This window comes from Bufo gargarizans, unplaced genomic scaffold (genome assembly GCF_014858855.1).
Source record: "Bufo gargarizans isolate SCDJY-AF-19 unplaced genomic scaffold, ASM1485885v1 fragScaff_scaffold_728_pilon, whole genome shotgun sequence".
Lineage (NCBI taxonomy): Eukaryota > Metazoa > Chordata > Amphibia > Anura > Bufonidae > Bufo > Bufo gargarizans.
Genome location: NW_025334175.1, coordinates 130,492 through 152,367, shown reverse-complemented (window position 1 = coordinate 152,367; position 21,876 = coordinate 130,492). Strand labels below are relative to the sequence as shown.

At 42.0% G+C, this 21,876-nt stretch overlaps 1 protein-coding gene across 6 annotated transcripts in view; it reads right to left on the bottom strand.

Moving 5' to 3' along the window:
• Positions 1-517: 517 nt before the first annotated feature.
• The window catches only part of SEMA6C (semaphorin 6C), a 146,804-nt gene continuing 125,445 nt past the window's right edge, over positions 518-21,876 (bottom strand). For 3 of the 6 annotated variants that reach the window (XM_044273546.1, XM_044273547.1, XM_044273548.1), the window contains exons 10-20: positions 21,284-21,372; positions 20,135-20,352; positions 18,960-19,091; positions 18,097-18,252; positions 17,696-17,869; positions 17,481-17,618; positions 16,445-16,522; positions 15,129-15,181; positions 12,602-12,652; positions 9,755-9,904; positions 518-4,912 (exon numbers count right to left, since the gene is read on the bottom strand). In XM_044273546.1, coding sequence (XP_044129481.1) covers positions 3,705-4,912; positions 9,755-9,904; positions 12,602-12,652; positions 15,129-15,181; positions 16,445-16,522; positions 17,481-17,618; positions 17,696-17,869; positions 18,097-18,252; positions 18,960-19,091; positions 20,135-20,352; positions 21,284-21,372 — 2,447 coding nt within the window. In that variant the 3' untranslated portion in view covers positions 518-3,704. The remainder of the gene's footprint in view (positions 4,913-9,754; positions 9,905-12,601; positions 12,653-15,128; positions 15,182-16,444; positions 16,523-17,480; positions 17,619-17,695; positions 17,870-18,096; positions 18,253-18,959; positions 19,092-20,134; positions 20,353-21,283; positions 21,373-21,876) is intronic. The other 3 variants (XM_044273549.1, XM_044273550.1, XM_044273551.1) reach the window with 3 other exon arrangements.

Genomic DNA, 21,876 nt, shown 5'->3' with positions numbered 1-21,876 from the left:
GTACATAGGAGCAGTATTATAGTAGTTATATTCTTGTACATAGGAGGCAGTATTATAGTAGTTATATTCTTGTACATAGGAGCAGTATTATAGTAGTTATATTCTTGTACATAGGAGGCAGTATTATAGTAGTTATATTCTTGTACATAGGAGGCAGTATTATAGTAGTTATATTCTTGTACATAGGAGCAGTATTATAGTAGTTATATTCTTGTACATAGGAGGCAGTATTATAGTAACATTACTTTTGTGCATAGGGGACAAAACATAATTTCCTTATTACTTTCCCAGTATACCTGTAATGTGTTTTGAGGTCTGCATTGAACATGACAGTAATCATGATTTTCTATTTTCTTATTGGTGACAACTATTGTCCAGGCTCACTTACTTGGCGGCAGTAAATGGCTTGGGCAAGACAATAAACTTAGAAGTGTTATTTCTTAGGTTATACAGTTTCTTAGTGTACAGCCCCTTTAGATCCACTCGATTAACAGATGACACCATTTAACCATTTATCTTTTTTCTTACTTTTTTATTTCATGTTTTTTTTTTTACAAATTTTACATTCACTGTCTTTATAAAAATGCAGATGACGTCAGTCAGTACAGAGGGACAACAGGTAATTTAGCTCAGTCGGACTATTATACGTGGTGCAAGGGTGAAAAAGTCAGCAACCTGCCATAGACATGAACGTTCGTGACCTCAGTTTTGGAGGGTGGACACCTTGTGTGTTGCCATCTTTGTTCACATGCTCAAAAAAAGTGATGATTACCCATTAATAAAGTGTACGGTTGGAATCACCCACAAAATGGCGCCCTCTGCTGGTTTACCCTACAAAATGGCTGCTTCCACTGTGTGTCGGCACCTGCTAGATTTTGAAGAGAAGTCACAGGAAGCGTTTTTCAATATCTAATGACATTCGTCAGAGGACAACTGTCTACCTCTTCAGTTTTAAATGGATTTGAATTTTTTATTTATTTTACTTTTTACTTAAGATATACTTACTTGTTTTTAAAGTAATATTACTTCTTTTTTCTTTATTTTTTTTAATTTTACAATTCTTTTGATTAATTCGTTATTGGTAGAAATGTCATCATGATGGGGAAAGCTGCAAGGGTAAGAGCTGCACCTTAAAGGGGTTGTCTCCTGAAGACAACCCCTTTCCATGCAACCCACTGTCTTTCCGGGGTATGGCTGGGCCCGTCCAATTATTGCTTGGCCGTTCATTCCATGTAATACTGCATTTCTCCGACTGTATGATCTGGAGTTGTTTCCACAACCGGGAGGTATATTGACCAAAGAAAGATATGATGACAACTTGAAAAAACTGTAGATACAAAAATTGGCAGTATTTTTTTGCACGGTAAATTTCCTTTTACAAGTGTTGTATATGTTTACGACTTATGCTGTGATTTAATTGGAAATGAAGGAAAATGTCAGCGCTCATGTCTGCAATCTTCAGAGTTTGTCACCCGTTTTATAATTAATCCAGAACTCACTAGTTTATGTAAAAATCAATTAGCACAAGAAAAGCAGCCAATCTCTGTCTGGATACACGCCAATTTTTAATTTTTTATCCCTACTTTCATTCACAGTCTTTTTTTTTTATTACGGATTCTTAGTACCTGTTTTTCAAAAACAGCCCACGTCTGAGCACCAGCTGTTTTTGGTGTGGCAGCTGGTCTCTGATTAAGTTTAATGGGGCTGAGTTGCACTACCGGACACAACCTGTCGACAGATGGGGCTCTGTTTCTGGAAGACGGTACAAGACAATTCATTGGGGGTTGGTTTAATAATTGACAGAATTTTTGATGGGCCTAAAAAAATTGGAAGGGAAAGAAAAAAAATCCCATTTTGGTGTGGAAAATACCTGTCTATTAAGGTTGAAAATTGCAACCATATTGCACCCAGCCAAAAAGTGACTAGCATGTTTTGATCGAATTTTATTGGAATTGTTCTGTATTTATAATATCTCATGTGCGTTCTTCATAAGATCCTGTGACTTCTGTGTATAATTTTTGAAAAGTCGGAGATAGGGCTTGATTGGTAAAATCAATATGGACAAGAGTTCAGTGTGCTTGTTGGACGTATCCCCATGCCTTGTAGATGTGCCCCCCCCCCCCCATACATTTTTTGCTTACATTATAGTTCTTGTAGAGAAGGGAAACCGTGAATAGGTTCACACCACTCATGAGGTAGGGGAATTGGGATCAGGCCCATAATTGCCCCAACTGTACACCAAAACACCTGGAGATCTTTCCAGTAAGGTATGTTTATGACCTATTGATCTATGGTGGCAACTGTTGAAGGCCATTGAGGACCAACTGATGGAGAATTAGTTTCTCTTGAACAAGACCCAAGAAAATAAAGAACTAAGGGAAACTGGAATCTAATCAGAAACCTCAGCACCCAAAGTCCTGAACTTGTCTGTAGAAAAGGTTTTTCCCGACAGCGTCAAGTGGAGATTTGTGACACCTCAAAAAGCACCCTTAGAAATAAAAATGATAACCACTCCGTGACAAAATAAATACAGACTCGTGTTGCTACAATCGCACTGTTCATAATACTAGATTGAAATAAGGCACACATGTACACAGACTATCCATTGAGCTAACTGGATTCAAACAACGACAGAGTCGGAAGGCCAAAAAACCATCTCTCTTCTCAAGGAACTTGACGTCTTGGCCAACTCTGTCCGGACGCTCGTCATAAGAGGCATCGGTTGGAGCCCCCTTCAATGTGAGCACATAGTGCTTATATTTTGGCTGGCATACATCACCCTGATCCTGAAGATTTATAGTCATGTACAGTAAGTCAATGGGGATTTAAGGACAGCTGAGACGAGACTTGACTTGCAATACGGTGAGATAATCTTAATGCGGTGGGCCACCATTGTAACTTAATCTTAATAAATGGATGGGTCATATTATAACCTGGCTCACGCACCAACATCTATTCTCCAATATTTTTAATTCAATCTATGCATTTTTCAGTAATATTAATATAGAAGTGAGTTTCTCGCCCCTACACGGTAGGGTATTAAACCTCCTTTTATATGGAGTTAGGTTGTGAAATATATATATATATATAGCTTTATATATATACACATGGATGTATATATAAATTAATTTACATTTGATCTATTCCTCTTGAGGTATCCTCTCCATGTATCCAACTGCATCCGGGACATTTCTGACGGATCGTTCCACGTTCCTCATTAGTGGTATTAGACGGCTCAGGGACACAGGTAAAGTCCATTGAATCGATCCATTGCTTGCTATGATCTGTGATGTTACTGCCCTCCTAATACTGTTAACTAATGGTCTCCTTAACCATGGACCAAGAAAAGGTCACTGGACATCAACAGGGGTCAACAGATCATGCTCTCCATGTAGAGGAAAACAGCGTAGCTAGGTAGAATACTTAAAAATGAACAGCAGATGTCTACCACCCCATAGAGTCCCACCATGACCTTAAGTAAGGTCGTTTGAGGGGGGAGTTGGTGGCTTAGTCCATCTTATCTCTTCTCACCACTCTCCAGTCCTTTAACACTACATTCTTGTTTGCTGGAGATGATATTAGATGTTTTTAAAGCACTCTTTTAGAGTTTTAGAACACCAAGGCAAATTTCATAGCATCTGTTTTCACATTTCAAAAGTTTAGAAGTGCCATCTGTTTGGTATTACTCCCAGAAGTGATCATTATTAATACTTAAACTGGTTCCCATCCTTTACTGGGGAAGATGGTAGGAACATAGGCGTTGAAGACATCTCCGGTCTCAAGGACACGGTCCTTTTCACCATACTCCTCTGCATTGGGGTTTGCTCTGTGTAACTGTGCTGCCGAGACAGAAAAACACTGTGGCTATCCATAGGTACTGGGGTGCCTGTTGAATGCATCCTTGTGAGGAGAGGAGGTGGATGTTGTCTGCTACCTTGCCCTAGGCTATGCTGCCTTGAAACCAATTGCCCTCCTGGACCTATGCTCATGTGTTTATGTCCAGAGGATAGAGAATGTCTCTGAGATGGGTGTCTGGACTGTTTATCCAAGCATGACTGAGGAGTAACATCTGGTGGGATGTCCAGTCTCCTGGGCAGACTGTCTCTTGGAAGCGTTGAAGAGCTATAGTAAGGAGCACTTTCAGTGTCAGGAATTTGGGGCTGTACTCTGTTCATGAATGATACCGGTGAATGAGGACTGACTGCTTGTGGGCTTAAAGCCATCATTCCTGACATTTTTCTTGGTGATCCACCATCTTCTGGAAGGTGTTTTAGAAGTTCGTCAAGAGTGGTCAGCTCATTGCCTTTCGGAAGATAACACTGTGAATGACGAATTAAAGCCCTTTCAGAGTTGGGTATCTTCTTATCATCTGCATAGCTGGAAAGAGGTTGGTCATATCCGTGCATGCTGCTTGGCAGGACCACAGTACTAGGAAACTGGAATACCTGGGAGTTTGAGACGGGGAAATGAAACACAGGACTCTTGCTTTGGATTTCTTTAGCATTATTACAGTTTTGGTTTCTTTCCCATTGGTTCTTGAAGGCTTTTAGGTTCTTCATTGGCAGTTCTGGTGTGGATTCTGGGGTGGGAAGACCCTGGAGCTCTGGATGTTCCTTGCCTCCACCTTTGGTTGTCTCTGCCGGCTGCTCTTTGTCACCTTGAAGAAGAGTGGTATAGAGTTTTATTGAAGTGGCCTCCTTTGCCAGACTCCTCAGGGACAGAGGACGTTGAAGATTGGATTCTGGGTCTTTCGTATTGTGTTTGTTTTTCTGAAACATGTGGTTGCAGTAGCAAGACACAAATAGACCAGAAAAGATCGCTCCAACCACAAAGGCTACGAAGACACATCCAATAAGGAAAGTGAAGTGGACTGTCTTGGTGGAATCCTTTCCCATGACCTCTTGATGTTTACCTTTAAGAGAGAAGAGAAAGAAATCAATGACTACATGGTTCCGAGTTGGGATTGATGACATAATCATTGCCAAGCTGTGACATCATTTATTGTGTTCTGAATGTCAACATCTGTGGATGTGAATTATGAATGTATAAGGTGGTGACACTCTGGGCCCTAGAAAGTCTTATTTCAGAACCTTTATAATTTCATAAACCTTTAGGTATGGTCCAAAAATACCTTAATAGCATTTGCTTCACCTAAGTCCTCTACCCTAGCCCACTAAATATTCTGAGTCAAAGCAGGTCTTAGGGGTGTGTGACATCTGTGGTCCAACAGGATGCACCATCAACTACTTGGTGACTGTACGTCGTTGATATTTGAGCACTGTATAGTGGTATTTACAGTACTTACGCATTGTGATTTAGGCAACTGTTTAAAAATGTTATTTGGGCTCTCTATGTGATAGGGAGATGGACTGTTCTGCACAGGGTATCATCCAACACAAGGCTAGACCTGTCCTGAGAGATTTATTGCCATCATCTCAAGCACATGACCCAACCACCGCCACAGCTATGCGCCTGAATCCTAATAACAATTGTCCTTTCATATTTTCTAATACTATTTAACTCTTTTACAGTCTGAAGTTGCTGTTGCTTTTTATACTTTTTGTGTTTAGGTAGTTTTTTTTGCTCCAAGCTTCTAGTCAGAAAAACCAAAGGTTGTTTATTGAGGAAGCAAAAATCAAGTTTACAATTCTGTTCAGGTAAAGAAAGGAAGAGAAACAAAAAACAAAAACCTCTCTAAAACCTTGTCTGCTCCCTAGAGATCTCTGCAGGAAGGAAACACAACAAAAAGTAATGGAGCAGCCAAGAGTCCAATTATCTGTAGAGTCTCAGCGTAGGGTTTCAATGCAGCGCAACGTTCGAAGCCAAAGATGATAAACAGGATGAGTGGCTGACTGGGCAACTAAAAATGTTAAAATGTTTGGTGGAATTTGGTGATTTGTCTGGGGGTGGAAACTGAAAGTGTTCATATCTACTGGTCATGTGAGACTTATAAATTTTGTTCTACGCTTAACTAATGCCCCAAATAATCCCCCCATCAAATATTTGCTTGGTCACGAAACATCTACTTCAAATCTAAGTAGGCCACAATTTGCTTTAAGATTTTCTTTACGTGTGTTTGAAAGCTTCAGGATAACTAGTGATTAGTCTAAGCCACCATACTACATAACTGGGGTGGATATCTTGAGGGTGGAGCTCATGTGGGTTCATGGCAAAGTCATAGGGACAATGGATATAGAAGTACCTCATAAATGAACAGTATAAAGGCAGGCATTTTGTTGGCCAAACCAATATTAACTGGCCTTCACTGTATGATATTGTTGAGTGGTGTGATGTCAAGAGTAATGTCATACTACAATGATAGGGTGCTTCACTGATAACGAAGGCTCCCATAGCGGTGAACGGAGAGTGTATCTCGCCACACACGTCTGGCCATCTCTTTTCATTCACCGCTATTGGAAAGCTGGAAATAGGTGACCCGACGTGTAGTTATTTTCAGGAACTCTCATATAGGTGATCTCTCCTTCACTGCAGGGACCCTGTTCTGGACATTGGAGTGGTTCATAGAGGTGGGACCCGCGCTAGTCTGAAACTGAAGGCGTACCCTAGTGATATGCCATCAATGTCCAATATGGGCTAACCTTTTAACACTAAGTAGTGTCAGGTGAGGGAAATATACAAAAATACTCTACATATTACTCTTCATTGATTTCTTATATGGCATGGGGGCTTCAGGCATAGGAGCAACTGCAGTCCTGATGCCCCTAATTACTATGCTCATCCATTGATTCCGTTGTATAGCCAGGATCGGTCTGACTAAATATCCTTTAGTGACTACTTTTCATGAGTCAAGCAAGCTAATAATCTGAGCCCATTCTTCTCGGTGACTTGAGGTTCCTTTGAAGATCTCCTCTAAGAAGCTGTGTTTTTTTATTTATTTGTAGCACACAGTGACACTGCTTGCCTTTGCAGCTCTTTTCGCTATCTCTCGTGTCTGACTCACGTCGCAAAGAGACCAAAGAGATGTTCCAGTGGAAGAATCTGCGGAGTCGCGTCAGACATCAAGAAGTTTGGAAAATCTATGCACGGCGCCATTCAAACCATGAAAAAAGCCTGAGTCTCAGTCATTGTTGCGTTAGCTAATGTTACCAGCCTTCATCCCTAAAGACTGCCTGGCATGAGCCAAGCCCGAGGCCCCGAGACAGCTTCATTCAAACCGGCGAAAGCAGAGTGCTGTTCATGCAGGAGCCAATCAAACCAGAGAGCGCTCAGCTGCCGAGAAGTAATGAGCTCTCTCCTTCAAAGCCACGACAGCAGGTAGGGCAATCACATAAACTAATATACCACTCTAATAATTACATGCCAACTCCTCCATGGACAGCAGCAGGCTCCGTCTAATCCTTTCCCCACTCAGGATTTTTTATTATTTTTTTTACTTAAAGCTTTGACATTCTTGGAATCATTTCCTCAACGGGAAAGGGTCATGAAATTGCATTTTCTCAGTATCCTATTCTCAAATCAATTATTTTAACCCTATTCATACTGAGGTGACAAGCCTTTCGGGGACGAAGAGAAGGCAGTTAATTATTTCTCAAGTCCAAGATCTACGAGTTGCATTTTTATAATTCTTTCCCCCTTTTTTCCCCGGAGATTGATGCAGTTTTGAGTTGGCTGCTGTTATCTCTGGGACAGGTGCATGTACACTTGGTCTATGTTTACTTTACTGTCAGCAGGGAAGGTGGATGACGTTTATTCAAGGAAGATGGGAACATTTTTGCCAATTCTGTAAAAAATGTCTAAATTGTCAACGTTCCTAATGCAAGAGAATGTATTTTCAAGTGTCCAGATGAGACCAAAACTAAAGCTGGTCATACACATGAAATAACTGTCAGAGGAACTCTCATTCATCTTACAACTCCACCACCCCCATACACATGCTTGCTCAGATTGTGAATGGGAGAGAGGAGCCCAACCTTTCTTTCCCATGATAGCTCCCCATTGGGGCAGTATTGGGAGACTCAGACACACATTAGATGGTCTTCCAACCCGGCAGAAATTGGAGGGTTTGACCAACATACGAAAATCACAAAGTGGGTAGCTCATTAATACTTAACATTTATTAGTGTAATTAGTAAAATAATAGGCCCTTTTATAAACCTTTTGTTTATTGATCTTTATTAAGGGATTCTGTACGGACCCTAGGGAGGTGCGTGTTTTTACTGTTACAGGCCATCTCAGCCGCACTGTGATACAGTTTAGTCCGCATCAACCTGTATAATCTCTTTGCCCTTTATTTGTCCTCCCTTAGCCGTTACCATTGCTTTTTGGGATCCACAGAACTACTTTCTCTCTGTCGGGCAAAGCTGGGCAGTCCATGTCTAGGTAGGGTGACGTGGTTTAGGGGATAAGGAGATAGCGTAAGGGACACCTAGGGCTTTCGACCCAGCAGTGTGTCTTTCTCACTTTGCATCTCCTCCTCTCAACCTATAGTATATGGCTATCCCTGCATTTTTGTGGTCCCCTCCCTCTTCTTGATAGCAATGCTATCTATAGATACCTATGCATCAAATAGGTTACAATAGATTTAATCATATTTTTAAGGTTTATAAAAGGGCCTATTATTTTACTAATAACACTAATAAATGTTAAGTATTAATGAGCTACCCACTTTTTTGATTTTCTTTTGGATTTAAGGGTTTAGCCTGTCGTATTCACCACTAGCCTGACCCCCTTCATTCGGTTGTTTTAATTGACTTTGACCAACATACAACTAATGTATATGGTCAGCTTACATACAACTAATGTATATGGACATTCCTAATTATTCATTAGCCCTATACTGGAGAGAACCACACTTAAAGAAGAAGTCTCCAGAACCTGAAGGCTTGACTTTGGTTGGCGTTTAAGCTGTCTTCTACTTCTCACAATTAACCACCTTGGGTACCTTAGGAATTGGAGGTCTTCTAGCTTCTGGAGCTCTCAGTAGCTTCTTGGCAACCATCTGGGTTCTCCCTCTCTCTACTGGTCAAAACAGAAGCTGTTTATCTAAAATTGAAAGGCCTAGCTTTGGTTGGAGTTTCAGGCAATTCCTACGCCTTACAACCATCTTTATTTGGTTTCTTTAGCTCATAGAACTCTAAGAAGCATCTTGCCAACAGAAGTCACTGAAAATGCATTCTCAGATGGTTCTGAGACATGCTCAAACCAGACTTTGTCTAGACCCAGAAGAAGGAGGCAATAGGAGAGGGAATTTCTGGTGTATGGGTCAAGGCTGGAGAAGGGTGAGAGATCATGGGAGGGGAATTCTTTGTCATTCTGATGAGGAACACAATAGTCAATTTCTCTCAAGCATGAAATGGAGTTAAGAGTTCAGTTTCTTTATGCAAAAAAACACATCAAAACTATTGGAGCCCCCTGCACATATGCGTCTTTATGACTCATTACTGTGTAATGTCGCTGCGTGATGTCTTCCAGGGAAAAAAAAAACAAGATGAAGACAAACAAGTTATAACGCAAATACAATTATCACATCTAATGAGAGTGCTGGAGTCTCATGCACGGTTCATGCACTGCCTGCCATAAGCTGCTCACAGCCAGGGGACATCTAACCAGCACACGATGGACAAAGCAGATGTTAGGCCTTGCATCAAGGATGGGTGGAGGGGACATGAACGGGAGGTGGGGAGGATGCGGCACCTCATTGGGTACAAGCCAGGGCTGACCGGCAGCATCGACACATCTGACTTAATTCAACTACCAAGAGCCTAGGGCTGTAAAGAATGAATACCCCTCTTACCCTGGGTTTTTAGATTGTGCCAGGCAGAACGTTGGTAGTAACCGTCTGATGTCACACCTGGCGGGACGTAGTGAGGCCCGCCTGGGTGAGTCATTTCCCCAAGGGAGTCAACACTGGCAATGGTGATGTCACTGCTGGGCGGGACTTTCCCTGCATTACCAGCAAGAAATAAAACATAATAAAACATAGGCAAAAGGCAACATCATCAATAGCGGTGAATAAGGTGCAGATTATCGGGGAGCGGGGAAAGGGTGTGGGGGTGGTGGGGTCTGGTTAATGGGACAATTACAGAACACCATTCAATGAAGCTCAATATGGAAACCGCGTAGTAACCCAGTGTAAGAGGAGACAGCTTTTTCATCAATTCCCTACTGAAAGGGCATCCGGGTTATTGAGCACATTTAAAGGATTACTCCATAATATGGTGCAAATAGGCTAAATGTGCTGGATTAATACTAGGGATTCAGATATTACACTAGTACATTATGGCTGTGATCGCTGTGAATCGGAGAAATAGATCAGAAAGCCATGCGACCTCATCCACAAGCCACGCCCCTTTTCCTAAAAGGCCGATTACATTGGTATTTGCACCACGTGATGAAGTAAAGCTTTCGACTTGTGCATGCAAACATATGGACAATGCGGGAATCTGACATTTATGCAGAGCCCACTATACAACGGCCTCCAGATATATACTGTATCATCCATACACGTATCTTATATAGATATATTTTTCAAAATCTAGCAAAAAATATTGGTAGCAGAACTCAAGCCTATGCGCTACTGTGGGCCCTTAAAGGAGCAGAACCACAAATAATAGTTTCATTTATATTTTTGTTAAAAACTTTTGTAAAAAAATGTTAGGATTTTATTATCGAAACTCAAAATATAGCTGTGCGGGAAGAGTAATGGAGAAAAAAAGCAACACCTCTGAGCTGCAGTAACCATGCTCTAACACAAGGTGGCAGAGATGCTTTGATTTCCGAATGCCACAGTAGGGGAACATATGGCCATCGTATAATATCATTTACTTGGTCAGTTTTGTTCCTGTTAAATTTTTTTCATCACATAATTAGCTTAAAAAAAATAATAATATTTGGACGCCTAGAATTTCTGTCCTTTAAATTGTACATTTTTATCATACATTTTATATAAAAATATAATAAAAAAAATATATAAAAAAAGTAAATCTGTATTCTCTTTTGAGATCAGCAGTATTAGTCAATTTAAAGGGGTTTTCTGGGTGTTTCATACTGACGACCTATCCTCAGGATATGTCGTCAAAATCTTGGACAGCCCCTTTAAGGAATCCCCTGCCCCCTTTTCCAGTTTGATAAGTTTCCAATCATCTGACTGAGGCTTCATCTCCTTCGCATTGTATGGCACACTTCAGTAAATCTTTCCATCTGACAAACACCTTTCTCTTGACAAATCTGAGCTTAAAGCGAGACGTCTTAAAGATCCAAGATGGGCCCTGCTGAATGAACGATATGCTGTCTCCTCTAATCCTCATCGCGGTAATACTCCGACACCGCCTGCTCTAAGCGCCAAAACCATCCCCGTGTTAGTTAAGTGTGTCGGTTCAAATTCGTTCTTCGTCATTTTTGTCAACGACCTAATTAAAATTTCATTTTCTCTTCTTTATTTTTTGGCCCCGCACTGTCTGTTCATTTCTCTTGAGTATTAATTTAAGTGGACAGGCAGTAATAGGGCGATAATGCTAAAAATGTTAGTGGCGGTAATGAAGACAAGGAGAATGTCACCCAAGCAGCGGGCTAACGGGCTCCTCATTAGGAGTTTCTGAGAATGACGAAAATGGAACGCTCTCCGAAAATGAAAATGTAAAAAAATCAAAAAACGTCAAACAAATCAGGCTTCTCATCCTAATAATAATGATACAAATTTTTCCTTCTCGTTTTTTTGTCATTGGCCTCTTTAACATTTTAGAAGAACCACATAAAATAATACTTTTCTGTCGTATGTGAAATAATTGACAAATTTTTGTAAAAATTACAATTCAGAGAATGCAGTCCAATAATCATAAAGCCCTGGGCAATATTCATGAGCCCTGAGTTCTATTCATGGAGGCTGGGATGCACTTTAGACCTACACATGGTGCTGTGATCTACCCTGAAAGCATACACCCCAAGGAACATGGTAAAAACTTTTTCTCGTGGATTACGTAATCAGAGGTACAGTATGGGCCACCTATATATGGACGTCCTTGTGTGGATCTACATAGCGAATATGTAATATGGGTGTGCTCGGGAGGCCCAAAGCTGCCCAAGAGCAAAGCCGGCTGAACCCACCCACTGTCTTATGTTTATGGGAGTGTACCCAATCTCCCCAACAGATGATGTCGAGGGGAAGAACACTGGAAATATTGAATTTCATGGCCAATCCTTTGTTCTCATGGAAGACAACCTGATTGAACGTTGAACCAACAACCTTACACTGCTTTAAGAGTTGATGGGATTACTGGTGCCTCGCTGGTAAAAAAGAATTTGTAAAAGTTATTGTCTTGTAACCAAATTATCTATTGATTTTGAGTGGAAACCCCATAAAATTCCACATTGTCATTGACTGCCACCATTCTGTTTCTACTGCCATTGGAAATCATTTTTTTGGTTCACACGTGGCCTTCAGCCTTGATCCATGATCAGTTTGGCCACGTGCATTTTGTTTTCAATGGTTTCATGCTTACCCAAGGAACTGTGGAAATTCTGGGTAATAAGAATTCTTGTGAAAGACCATGTGATGGACGTGAAGCAAACAGCATTGGAAAGGACAGGATATGGGCAGGGAAGGGTGACAGAAGGTAGGAAAAGAAAAGGACGAGAAAGTTACCATAAGAAGAGTCACCTTCTATGTCTGTGCTTCCTGAGGCGGTGACAATATCTGGAATGGAGACAAAAAAAGAAAAGATCAATTTAGAGACCGAGAAACAATCCATTAAAAATGGGAGAGGCTATAGTCAATGTTAAAAGGGTTTTCCAGGATGAAGATACTAATGCCCTGTCAATAGCAGATTGGTGGAGGTCTACCTCTCCAATTCATTTGAATAGGACGAAGCACAATTACCTGGCCCCACTGCTTCTAAGGCTAGTTTCACATCTGGAAGTCTGTTCCGGCAGAGGAACACCCTGCTGGTGTTCTCCAGATCCGGCTTATCCGGATAGTTCCACATGCCTGCTGGACCCCATAGACTATATCCAAAGGGAAGATGGCCTAGCCCTGGCATAATTGCTGGGATTCGGACAGACAGAAATCGCTGCGCGCAACACTTTTTTCTGACCAAATGCCAGCAATTATCCTGGGGAGGAGCTGGATCCCCACTGGGCCCGTTGTAGTCAATGGCCTTTGGCGGTGTATGGCTGGAGAACTCCAATCCATTGTTGGAACAGCCTGCCGGATTGGTTTAACGCTAATGTGAAAGTAGAGGACCCCAACAATGAAGAGGTTACAGCTCTTGCTCCTATACTCTCCTTCAAACAACTGATCAAAGAGGGTTCCAGGAGGGGAACCATATCAATCTGATGTTGATGGTCTAGTAAAGGTCATCAATACCTTGCTCCTGGAAGACCCCTTTAAGAAATAACACTGAATTTCACCAAATTTCAAATTTAAGAAGTACTTTACATTGTCGTATTGCATATACAATGATTTCCAAACTACATGAATAAATACATGATGAAGAAATAATGAAGAACTCATATAATTTTGAGGTAAAAAGGTTATAGATATAAAAATAAAATCACAAGACACCCATGGACTCAGATGGAGAGCCTCGTGGTTCATGCCTCCTTCCCGATACACAATAATAAACAGTATCACAGCGTTTGCCGATCTTAAGAACGACGCGTTTCGCAGATTTGCTTAAGTCAATAAGCTCAGTGTGAGTCAGGAGCCAGTCGTGAACAATCCTCCACTGTAGTGAACTCATAATCCACTCTGTGAGGTTACAGAACACATCCCAATCTTGTCTTCAAGACTACAATATGTCCTTTACGCTCTTTAGAGTTTTGGGAGATAAAGAGTCTTTTTAGAACATTTCATCACCCGCTAATCTTTCACTAAACAGGATCAAGGCCTCAGGGGTGTAAAGTTTCTGTGTACGTATCGAGTCATATCTTGGTTTCCGTAAGACACTACCTTATTGTCGTTACCCTGAAACCAGGCATATACAACTTGAGGTGCCTTTGGTCAGGTACGTATCAAATAGCACCTGGATCGGTCATCAATAATGAACACCTGAATAACCCCTTTAATGTCTGTAATTCCTACAAAATTTTAGTTTGAAATATGTTGGGGCCATTAAAACATCTCCTTTTAAGGCCTTGTCTTTTCCTAGTCCGCTGAAGGTATGGTGTGGCATGGCAAGACCCCATTTCAAATCCAAGATTGGGTACATTCAGGTCAATCAAGTTCCACATGCCTTACGCTATGTGCACATCTACATTGAGGGCTGCGTTGTAGATGACATCATACACACTATTTTTGGCATCATAAAGGCAGCCATTTTAATTCATTGTCATTATCCGGTGCTCGATGGTCCTACTTATTCTGTAGATATAGTTATGTCCAATGCACAAAAATTCTTCTCAACCATTAGGAATAGCAAAAATACAAATCCACCAAGATATTTTTTTCATGTGCAATTTCCCTTGAAGAACAATCAGATCTTACATTCGGCTCCATTCCTGTCTATGGAACAGACCATAATAAAGATAGCTGATACTAGAAAGCAGATAAAACTCCGTAGCTCAAAGTAAAAAATTAATGCGGCCTTTTGGATGGATAATAAATAACAGCAGCATCAGACCAGAGAACAATAGCTACCAGTCGCTATTTGTCTTGTAAATGTCAGAACCCATAATGAGATCTTTACGTTCCAGCATGGTTTGGCTGTATAGATTGACTTTATTAAAACAGAGTCTTGTAATGCGCCCAGAAGGCTTTGAACGTCGTGAAATATGAGATAGGAGATCAGACCTGAGAGAGTAAAATCCGTAAGTTAATATACAGGCAGCTTCATCCCATTGGCCTCGGTCTGAAAGCCCAGGCACAGAGGCCTCCTGCCGAGACAGAACTATCTGTAGGACACACATTTTACCATGGTAAGATCTGCTCAGACATTAATGTCCTGAAAGTAATCTCCTGTTATGTTTGCTACAATCCCCATGAGTTCTTCTCGTTACAAATGACATATTAAATCATATCTGAAACCAATTCCAACCATATGTGACAACCTTTTTAATAAATGTACTTCATTTTATTGGATAGGGTCAACCAGGCTAATGTGTTTCAATATTTAAGTGTCCCATAGTCCACGGATCACCTATAGTGGAATCTTTTTAGAACGTGTCCTGCTCACCTTGACAGTTTCCGCGATGCTTTGGTTGCTCAATATCTTGTTCAAATGCAACCCTAGAAGTAATTGAAAAAAAAAATCCCATCAATATAAGATTATCTGAACATCGCAACCATCTTGGAGTACACTTGGGTGAAGACTTTTAAGAAGATTGTGGGTGGTAGGATCCTTGACTATATCATGTCCAGCTTTCCACAAACTGAGTAGACTGAACTTTTATGGTTTTGGAAATTTTAGAAGACCTTATAAATCTTGACCTACACCTTAGGCTCTTTTTACATGGCCTGATTCGAGCACCAGTCGATAATAAAACTAGTTGATTTGCACTTTTTTGAAAGGCCATTAGAAGGCTATGAAAAGTGTATGGGGAGGGGGCAACAATTGTTACTACGATCAATCTTTCACATCCCCTATTTCGTAAATATGCCATTTTCAAACTCACATACACTATTTGCTCATTGGTCGGCTGATTGGCACCACATTTACACGGGTAAGTTTTTGAGAACGAGTTTTCCTACGAACGTTCCTTCCCAATAATTGGCCAGATTGTCTGCCAATGTAATGGTGGCCCTTAGAGCTCAGTCAGGTGACTGCTGAGTTCAGAAAACAGCTATTCCTCCTGATCCCCCCCCCCATACACGTGCATGCTGAGCATGTGTTTTAATGGTAAGAGAAGAACAAGTCAATAACAGACTCTTCTGGCATTGGGCCTTCTCCCATTAGAGGAAATAATCTAGCCTGCTGAAATCGAACCTGGATTCCTTCCTTCCCCCACCATCTCCCATCAAAGAAGAGTCGGTACACACCCTCATATGCATTAGATGGTAGGCCGGTTGCACCAAAAGAAGAAGGTTTAACGGACTTTCATATAAACTGGGAAAATTGAAGAGGACTACGAGCAACAAGATGGGGACAAGACGATGACCATGAAGACCAAAGAGAAGTCAGAACAAATCTCCTCATATTCTCAAAAGACAAAATCATAATGACATGAGTGGTTCCCTTTACAATGATGGCAACCATTTTGGGGGTGGATTCAACATAAACGAAGGCAGAAAACTCTACTGGGTTGTGATAATGACGGTGTATCTACAATTAACTATCAACACGCCAAGTTAATTTTAATTGCTCTCATTTCATCCCCCTGCCAGTGGAACATCTTAACCGTAATATAAAGGCCTGGAACAAAAGACGTAGATCCCTTTATATATATTTGAATGGATTCTTCATATTTTAGATGCATTTAATTAGATCTTAGGGGACAGTCTTTGTCTACATTAAGTGCTGTTATGTTACGAATATTTCATGGTATATATTACCTTATATCACCTCGGTAATTGGCGCAGTTCCCCGATTTTAACCACACACAGTAAGGGTCTCTTGATGCCAGGCAGCTTCTGTGGGCATGGAAAAAAATTGACTTTTTAGTTCTTTGACATATTTGGACTTTATACCACCCACTCTCAAGACCAGTCATGTTATGTAGAAGCAAATAGTATGCGGCCTGTACAAGAAGGCCTTGAGATTAGCCCTGAACGTTAACCATTCTTATTGAAGAACCATCGACATCAACAGACACGTTTACATCGGGGCCCCCTGTAGGCACCACGCTAGGCTGGCAGCCTTCCAAAGATCTGAGGCTTGAGTGGGATGCATTTGGCAAGCAAGCTTTTTCTTAGTCTTCAATTCTCTCTTGGCTCCCATCGCAATAAGGAGCCTGCAAATGAAAGCTTTTTCCCCTTCTGCCACCGGAGCAGCAGCAGCGGGCACCCTGGGACCCCTTCAAACATTATTGCTCGGCTCTAATGCTGATGACTTTGTGGTAGGGTTATTCAGTCTGGCATATTTGCCCGCTGGTGGGGGAGGGGAAGAGATTTCTCATTGAGGGGCATGCGGAGAATGAATGACAAGCCGTGAATTGTAAGCTGCTTTGTTCTTCAGATGCACACATGTGATGTGACTTTATTAATGAGATTATTACTGAGCTGGTTAATTTTACTTCGAACAGAAGGGAATTTTTTTTCAACGGCTTCCACAACTGGTGGGAACAATAGATGTGAAGCGATTGTTGTAATGAATACAGCCCACTTATACAGCGCAAGCCGCTGTTCTCTTTTCTTCTCTCTGTTATGTACCATTCCTTTGATTGACGAAGCCCTTATTGCATGCAACGTGTACCATTCCGGCAGCAGAACTGGTGGAATTTTTTTAAATTGTAGAATCTGAGATAAGAGGGACCAGGTCTCTGTGTTTTAGCTCAAATATGCACATTTCATTGGTGATATAGACATAAAAAGACCCTCTGCCAACCACAACCCTTGGAGATGCCCTCAAGGCATTTCAAGTGTTACATACCTCCTACAAGTCCCATACAATTCGCATCGACTGAGAGGAACACGAATGATGCAGCTTGAAAAAGCGACATACAGGGCGTGATTGCCTCGATCCAACTGCAGTCCTAGGATCCTCGCGTCGTCCATCTTCCCACCACACCTATGTTATAAAATGTTTTATTATATATTAGTTGTGTAATCCAGCACCAAAAAAAAAAGTGAAGGCCTAGCCCATACCTGTCTTGGTTGTAGACATTGATCTCTTCCAGGAGGACAGTTTCCACTGTGGAGTTTTCTGTAGTTCCCGTGAGAACCTTAAAAATTTTTCCATCTTCAGATCCCAAGAATAAGACTGTGTAATTTCCGTAAGGACCAGCAGTGGTGTCTGCAGCTATCTGCATCAGTTTATACCTGGAAAATAAGAATGGGGAAGGACAAAATGGAAAGAATGGATCTATATCAAGATAAGTCAATGTTATTCTAGACTCAAAGTAGTCTTCTCTTGCACAATTTTATTTTTTGAGCGAGGGCATAAAAGGAATTCATCTTTATCTGTTCTGTCAGAAATATTCTTGGACAAATTGTTTTCTATTGCCAGATGGCAAGACGGCAGTCATTAACTTATGGTTTCTCCATACCTGCTGGTTGTTTTTGTAAACAAAGGCGTCTCAGTAATGGAAGGCACAGCCTCATCTAAGAGGGGGAAAGATTTGATGAAGGAAAGGGTCTCATCTGGAAACTCATTGGATGCCTTGTAGGCAGCGGCACTGCCATAACCTGCGCAACAACCGGGCCTAGAAGAAAAAAAGGTCTAGCTTTAAGCCACAAAATTCCAGAAGATTTAATCTATGGATTTGCTTAAAGCCCCCAGCAATGGATAACTTTAAAGTCTCATGCTATGAATGTCTTTGACGCCTTAACCTGTGAATTTTATTGAACCCTCAAGCTATGGATGCTTGTGAACCTTAAAGCTGTGTATCTCTTTGAAGCCTCAAGTTATGGATCTGCTAAAAACCTCAAGTTAAGGATCTCTTTGAAAGCTCAAGTTATGGATCTCCCCGAGGCTCAAACTATGGATCCCCTGAAAGCTTCAGGCTATGAACCTCTTACAAGCCTCATGCTGTGGATCTCTTTAAAACTCCAAGCTGTGGATCTCCTCAAAGCCTCAGCTATGGATCTTCTTACAGCATTAGGGCTGATTCACATGAATGTCTTCCGGCTGGGAAAAACAGCCTGTATGTTGATCGCATACCAGGTCTAAAACCCGCTGCATCATAAATCCCTATGATGCAGTGAGTTTGTCCCACGTGATACACCATCGGACCGGGACATGCCATCGACACACTGGCCGTTTTTGCCCACCCGGGAGATGTTCGTATGAATCAGCCCTTAGCCTCATGCTGTGGATCTCCTAGAAGTCTCTATCTATGGACCTTCTCAAAGGCTCAAAGTATGACTCTCCTTAAAGCCTCAAGCTATGGATCTTCCCGGCTGCGTTTACCTGGGCATCGGGACTTTATCTTCTGGAATTGGGGTCCAAGCAGATTCTGTGGTCTTTTGCTCTTTGAATTTCCCATTAAAAACTTTTTCAATGTCATCCATGTAGAAAGCACACACGCCAGAACCGGTGATGCTAGAAGAAAAATGGAATATGTGATACTTCTCCATTTAAAGTCCCACCTTAATTAAAACTGACCCTACAATATCTTCCAATTCTCCACAGTTTTCTCAGTATTTTTTCAATGACTCTGCGTAAAAGAAATGGAGCCCCGCCGATTCACCGTGAACCTCCAGAACATGTCCGCTCATGGTTTATGGAGGTATCTTACAGAAAACCTCCTTCCTTCTATGCAGAAATATTTGGTAATCAGGATTACGGAGTGGCGGTATTAATCTCTCATTTTAATGGCTGCTTTCCCTCGATGCCCATATGCGTGACGCCGCGTAGACGCTAATGGGCCTCCCGTCCAATAATAACATGTCCCTGAGGATGAATTCTCTTCATGAGAAGATACATTCGCTGCCATTGATATAAATGGATTTATTCCCTGCATCTCCCAGCAGCCTCCGGGATGAAATCTGCGGCCTGGAGGCCTCCTGCTCTGGCACCTTGCTCTGATGTATTGCCCTCCATTACCTGTGGTTTCCTTTTTATATACCGTAATTTATCGCCCCGTCTTTATTGCGTTTTGTCTAGCGGCTGCAGAGCCGGCTTTAAATCTTCCTCTGAACTTCCCCAGCCGTTTCAGTTCTGTTTCACGGCTCTACCGGGCATCGCCGTACAGCTCTGTTTTGCTTGCCTATTCCACTAATAGGGCCTGTAGAGTGCTTCACTTTTCATGGACGCGGTCATATTGTGGGCAGCCATTACTGGCGGCTTTTTATGCACTCATGTGGCTTTTATAGCTCTTTGGGGAGGATCCATTAATATATAATAAGCACGGAGGAAGAGAAGGTCCGATCACGTCATGACCTCTTAATAGCTATCATTATCAAATCCTTACGTGTCTAATAACTCTGCCGATACTTTTCTCTGCCGTCTTCCAAATTAGAGCTTTTTTACATTTTCTTCTCTAGTTTCATCCAAAGCCAAAGTAAAAAATTCAAGCAGGCCTGGATTACCCATAGTGCACCTTGAGCGGGCTCTTATCCTACAAATCTCTAGCCTTATCTCACCTATTGGCTTGGGTGCCGAATACCCCGATGACGGCAGGTCGGTTATTGATGGTCAGGATGTCACTCATGGACTGGAGGACATCAAAGTAGAAGAAGGAGTCACCGGGGACTGAGCAGTTAAGACGAGCTTTCAGGAAGGAGGTCCAATACTTCTCCAGAACCCGAGGAGAACCTCCCATGTCGTTCTTGCAGACCCTGGCCACTCGAGAAAAAGTCACCTGAAAGACATTATAGATCGGTTAGTATAAAGAAAGGAGAACTCTACCCAAAAGAGTCGAGGATCCATCAGACAGGACGGTCAGCAGGGATTCTATACCACGTGAAATAAAATGAGTGTTCCCCTTTAAATCTTCCCCAAATACTAAAAAGCTTTTTAAATGGTGCGGCGGCCTGAGCAAGAAAGTCAGACAGCTCATGTAAGTAAGTGTGCGGCCCGAACAATGACTGCGCCAAATACAAAGAGACAGGCCGGCGCCGGGGAGCAGGCGGCAAATGGAAGAAATGGATGAGAATAAGAGAGTAAATGGGATCTAAACGGGAGAAGAAAAGAACCCAGGTCAGGAGGAGATGAGCGAGGCGGCCGCTGAATGAACCACATTACCCGGGATGAATGGAGACGTTACACAGGTGAGGCACATTGCGCAACACCGCTGCCTCCTGTACCCGCTGGAGAAGACCTCTGACCAGGCAGGAGCACAGGACGAGCGGCTGGAACATGGCTTCCTGCCATATGTGATACTGTCTGCTGTATCTAAGCCTGTCATGTGCGATACAGTCTGCTGTATCTAAGCCTTCCATGTGTGATACAGTCTGATGCCCCCTTTAGGGCAGGTAATCTGCGTTGTTTGTGACCAGGGCATATGTCGCAGGAGATGATGGGATGAGTAGTTTCTGGTGGCAGCGGCTCAGATGGGGATTGGTAATTTGCTTGCAGAGGGAGTGCGGCGGAGATAAGAGCTGCCTGTCTGGCCAGCCGCGGCTGGCAGAGCGACGTCAGCGCCCATGTCCCCCCTCCTCTGACAGCTCAGTCACCAGATGACTGCACAAGATAATTATTCATTAACCTCAGGACCTCGATGGCCGCAGAGCTTAATAGATGCCAATTACATGGACATCATGTAGCATCACCAGAGTGCCCCGTCCACCTACCTTCCCGAGGGTGGTGTACTCCATGGAGATCTCCCGGTAAAAGAAGTAGACGAAACTGCCATATTCAACTGCGTGGATAAAATGGGGCTCTGCAAAGATGAAACGGGAAACAGTGAATACATTCACCAGGACACTGCCCCCTAGTGGTCACATTATCATTAAAACTTGTTTCCAACATTAATATATATATATGTATATATACAGGGCCCCCTAGTGGTCACATTACTAGAACATTAATAAATGTATATATGCACAACGCCCCCTAGTGGTCACATTACCAGAGCATTAATAAATGTACATATACACAACGCCCCCTAGCGGTCACATTACCAGAGCATTCATAAATTTATATATATAGCGCCCCCTAGTGGTCACATTACTAGAACATTAATAAATGTATATACGCAGCGCCCCCTAGTGGTCACATTATCAGAACATTAATAAATGTACATATACACAGCACCCCTTAGCGGTCACATTACCAGAGCATTCATAAATGTATATATACAGGGCCCCCTAGTGGTCACATTACTAGAACATTAATAAATGTATATATGCACAACGCCCCCTAGTGGTCACATTACCAGAACATT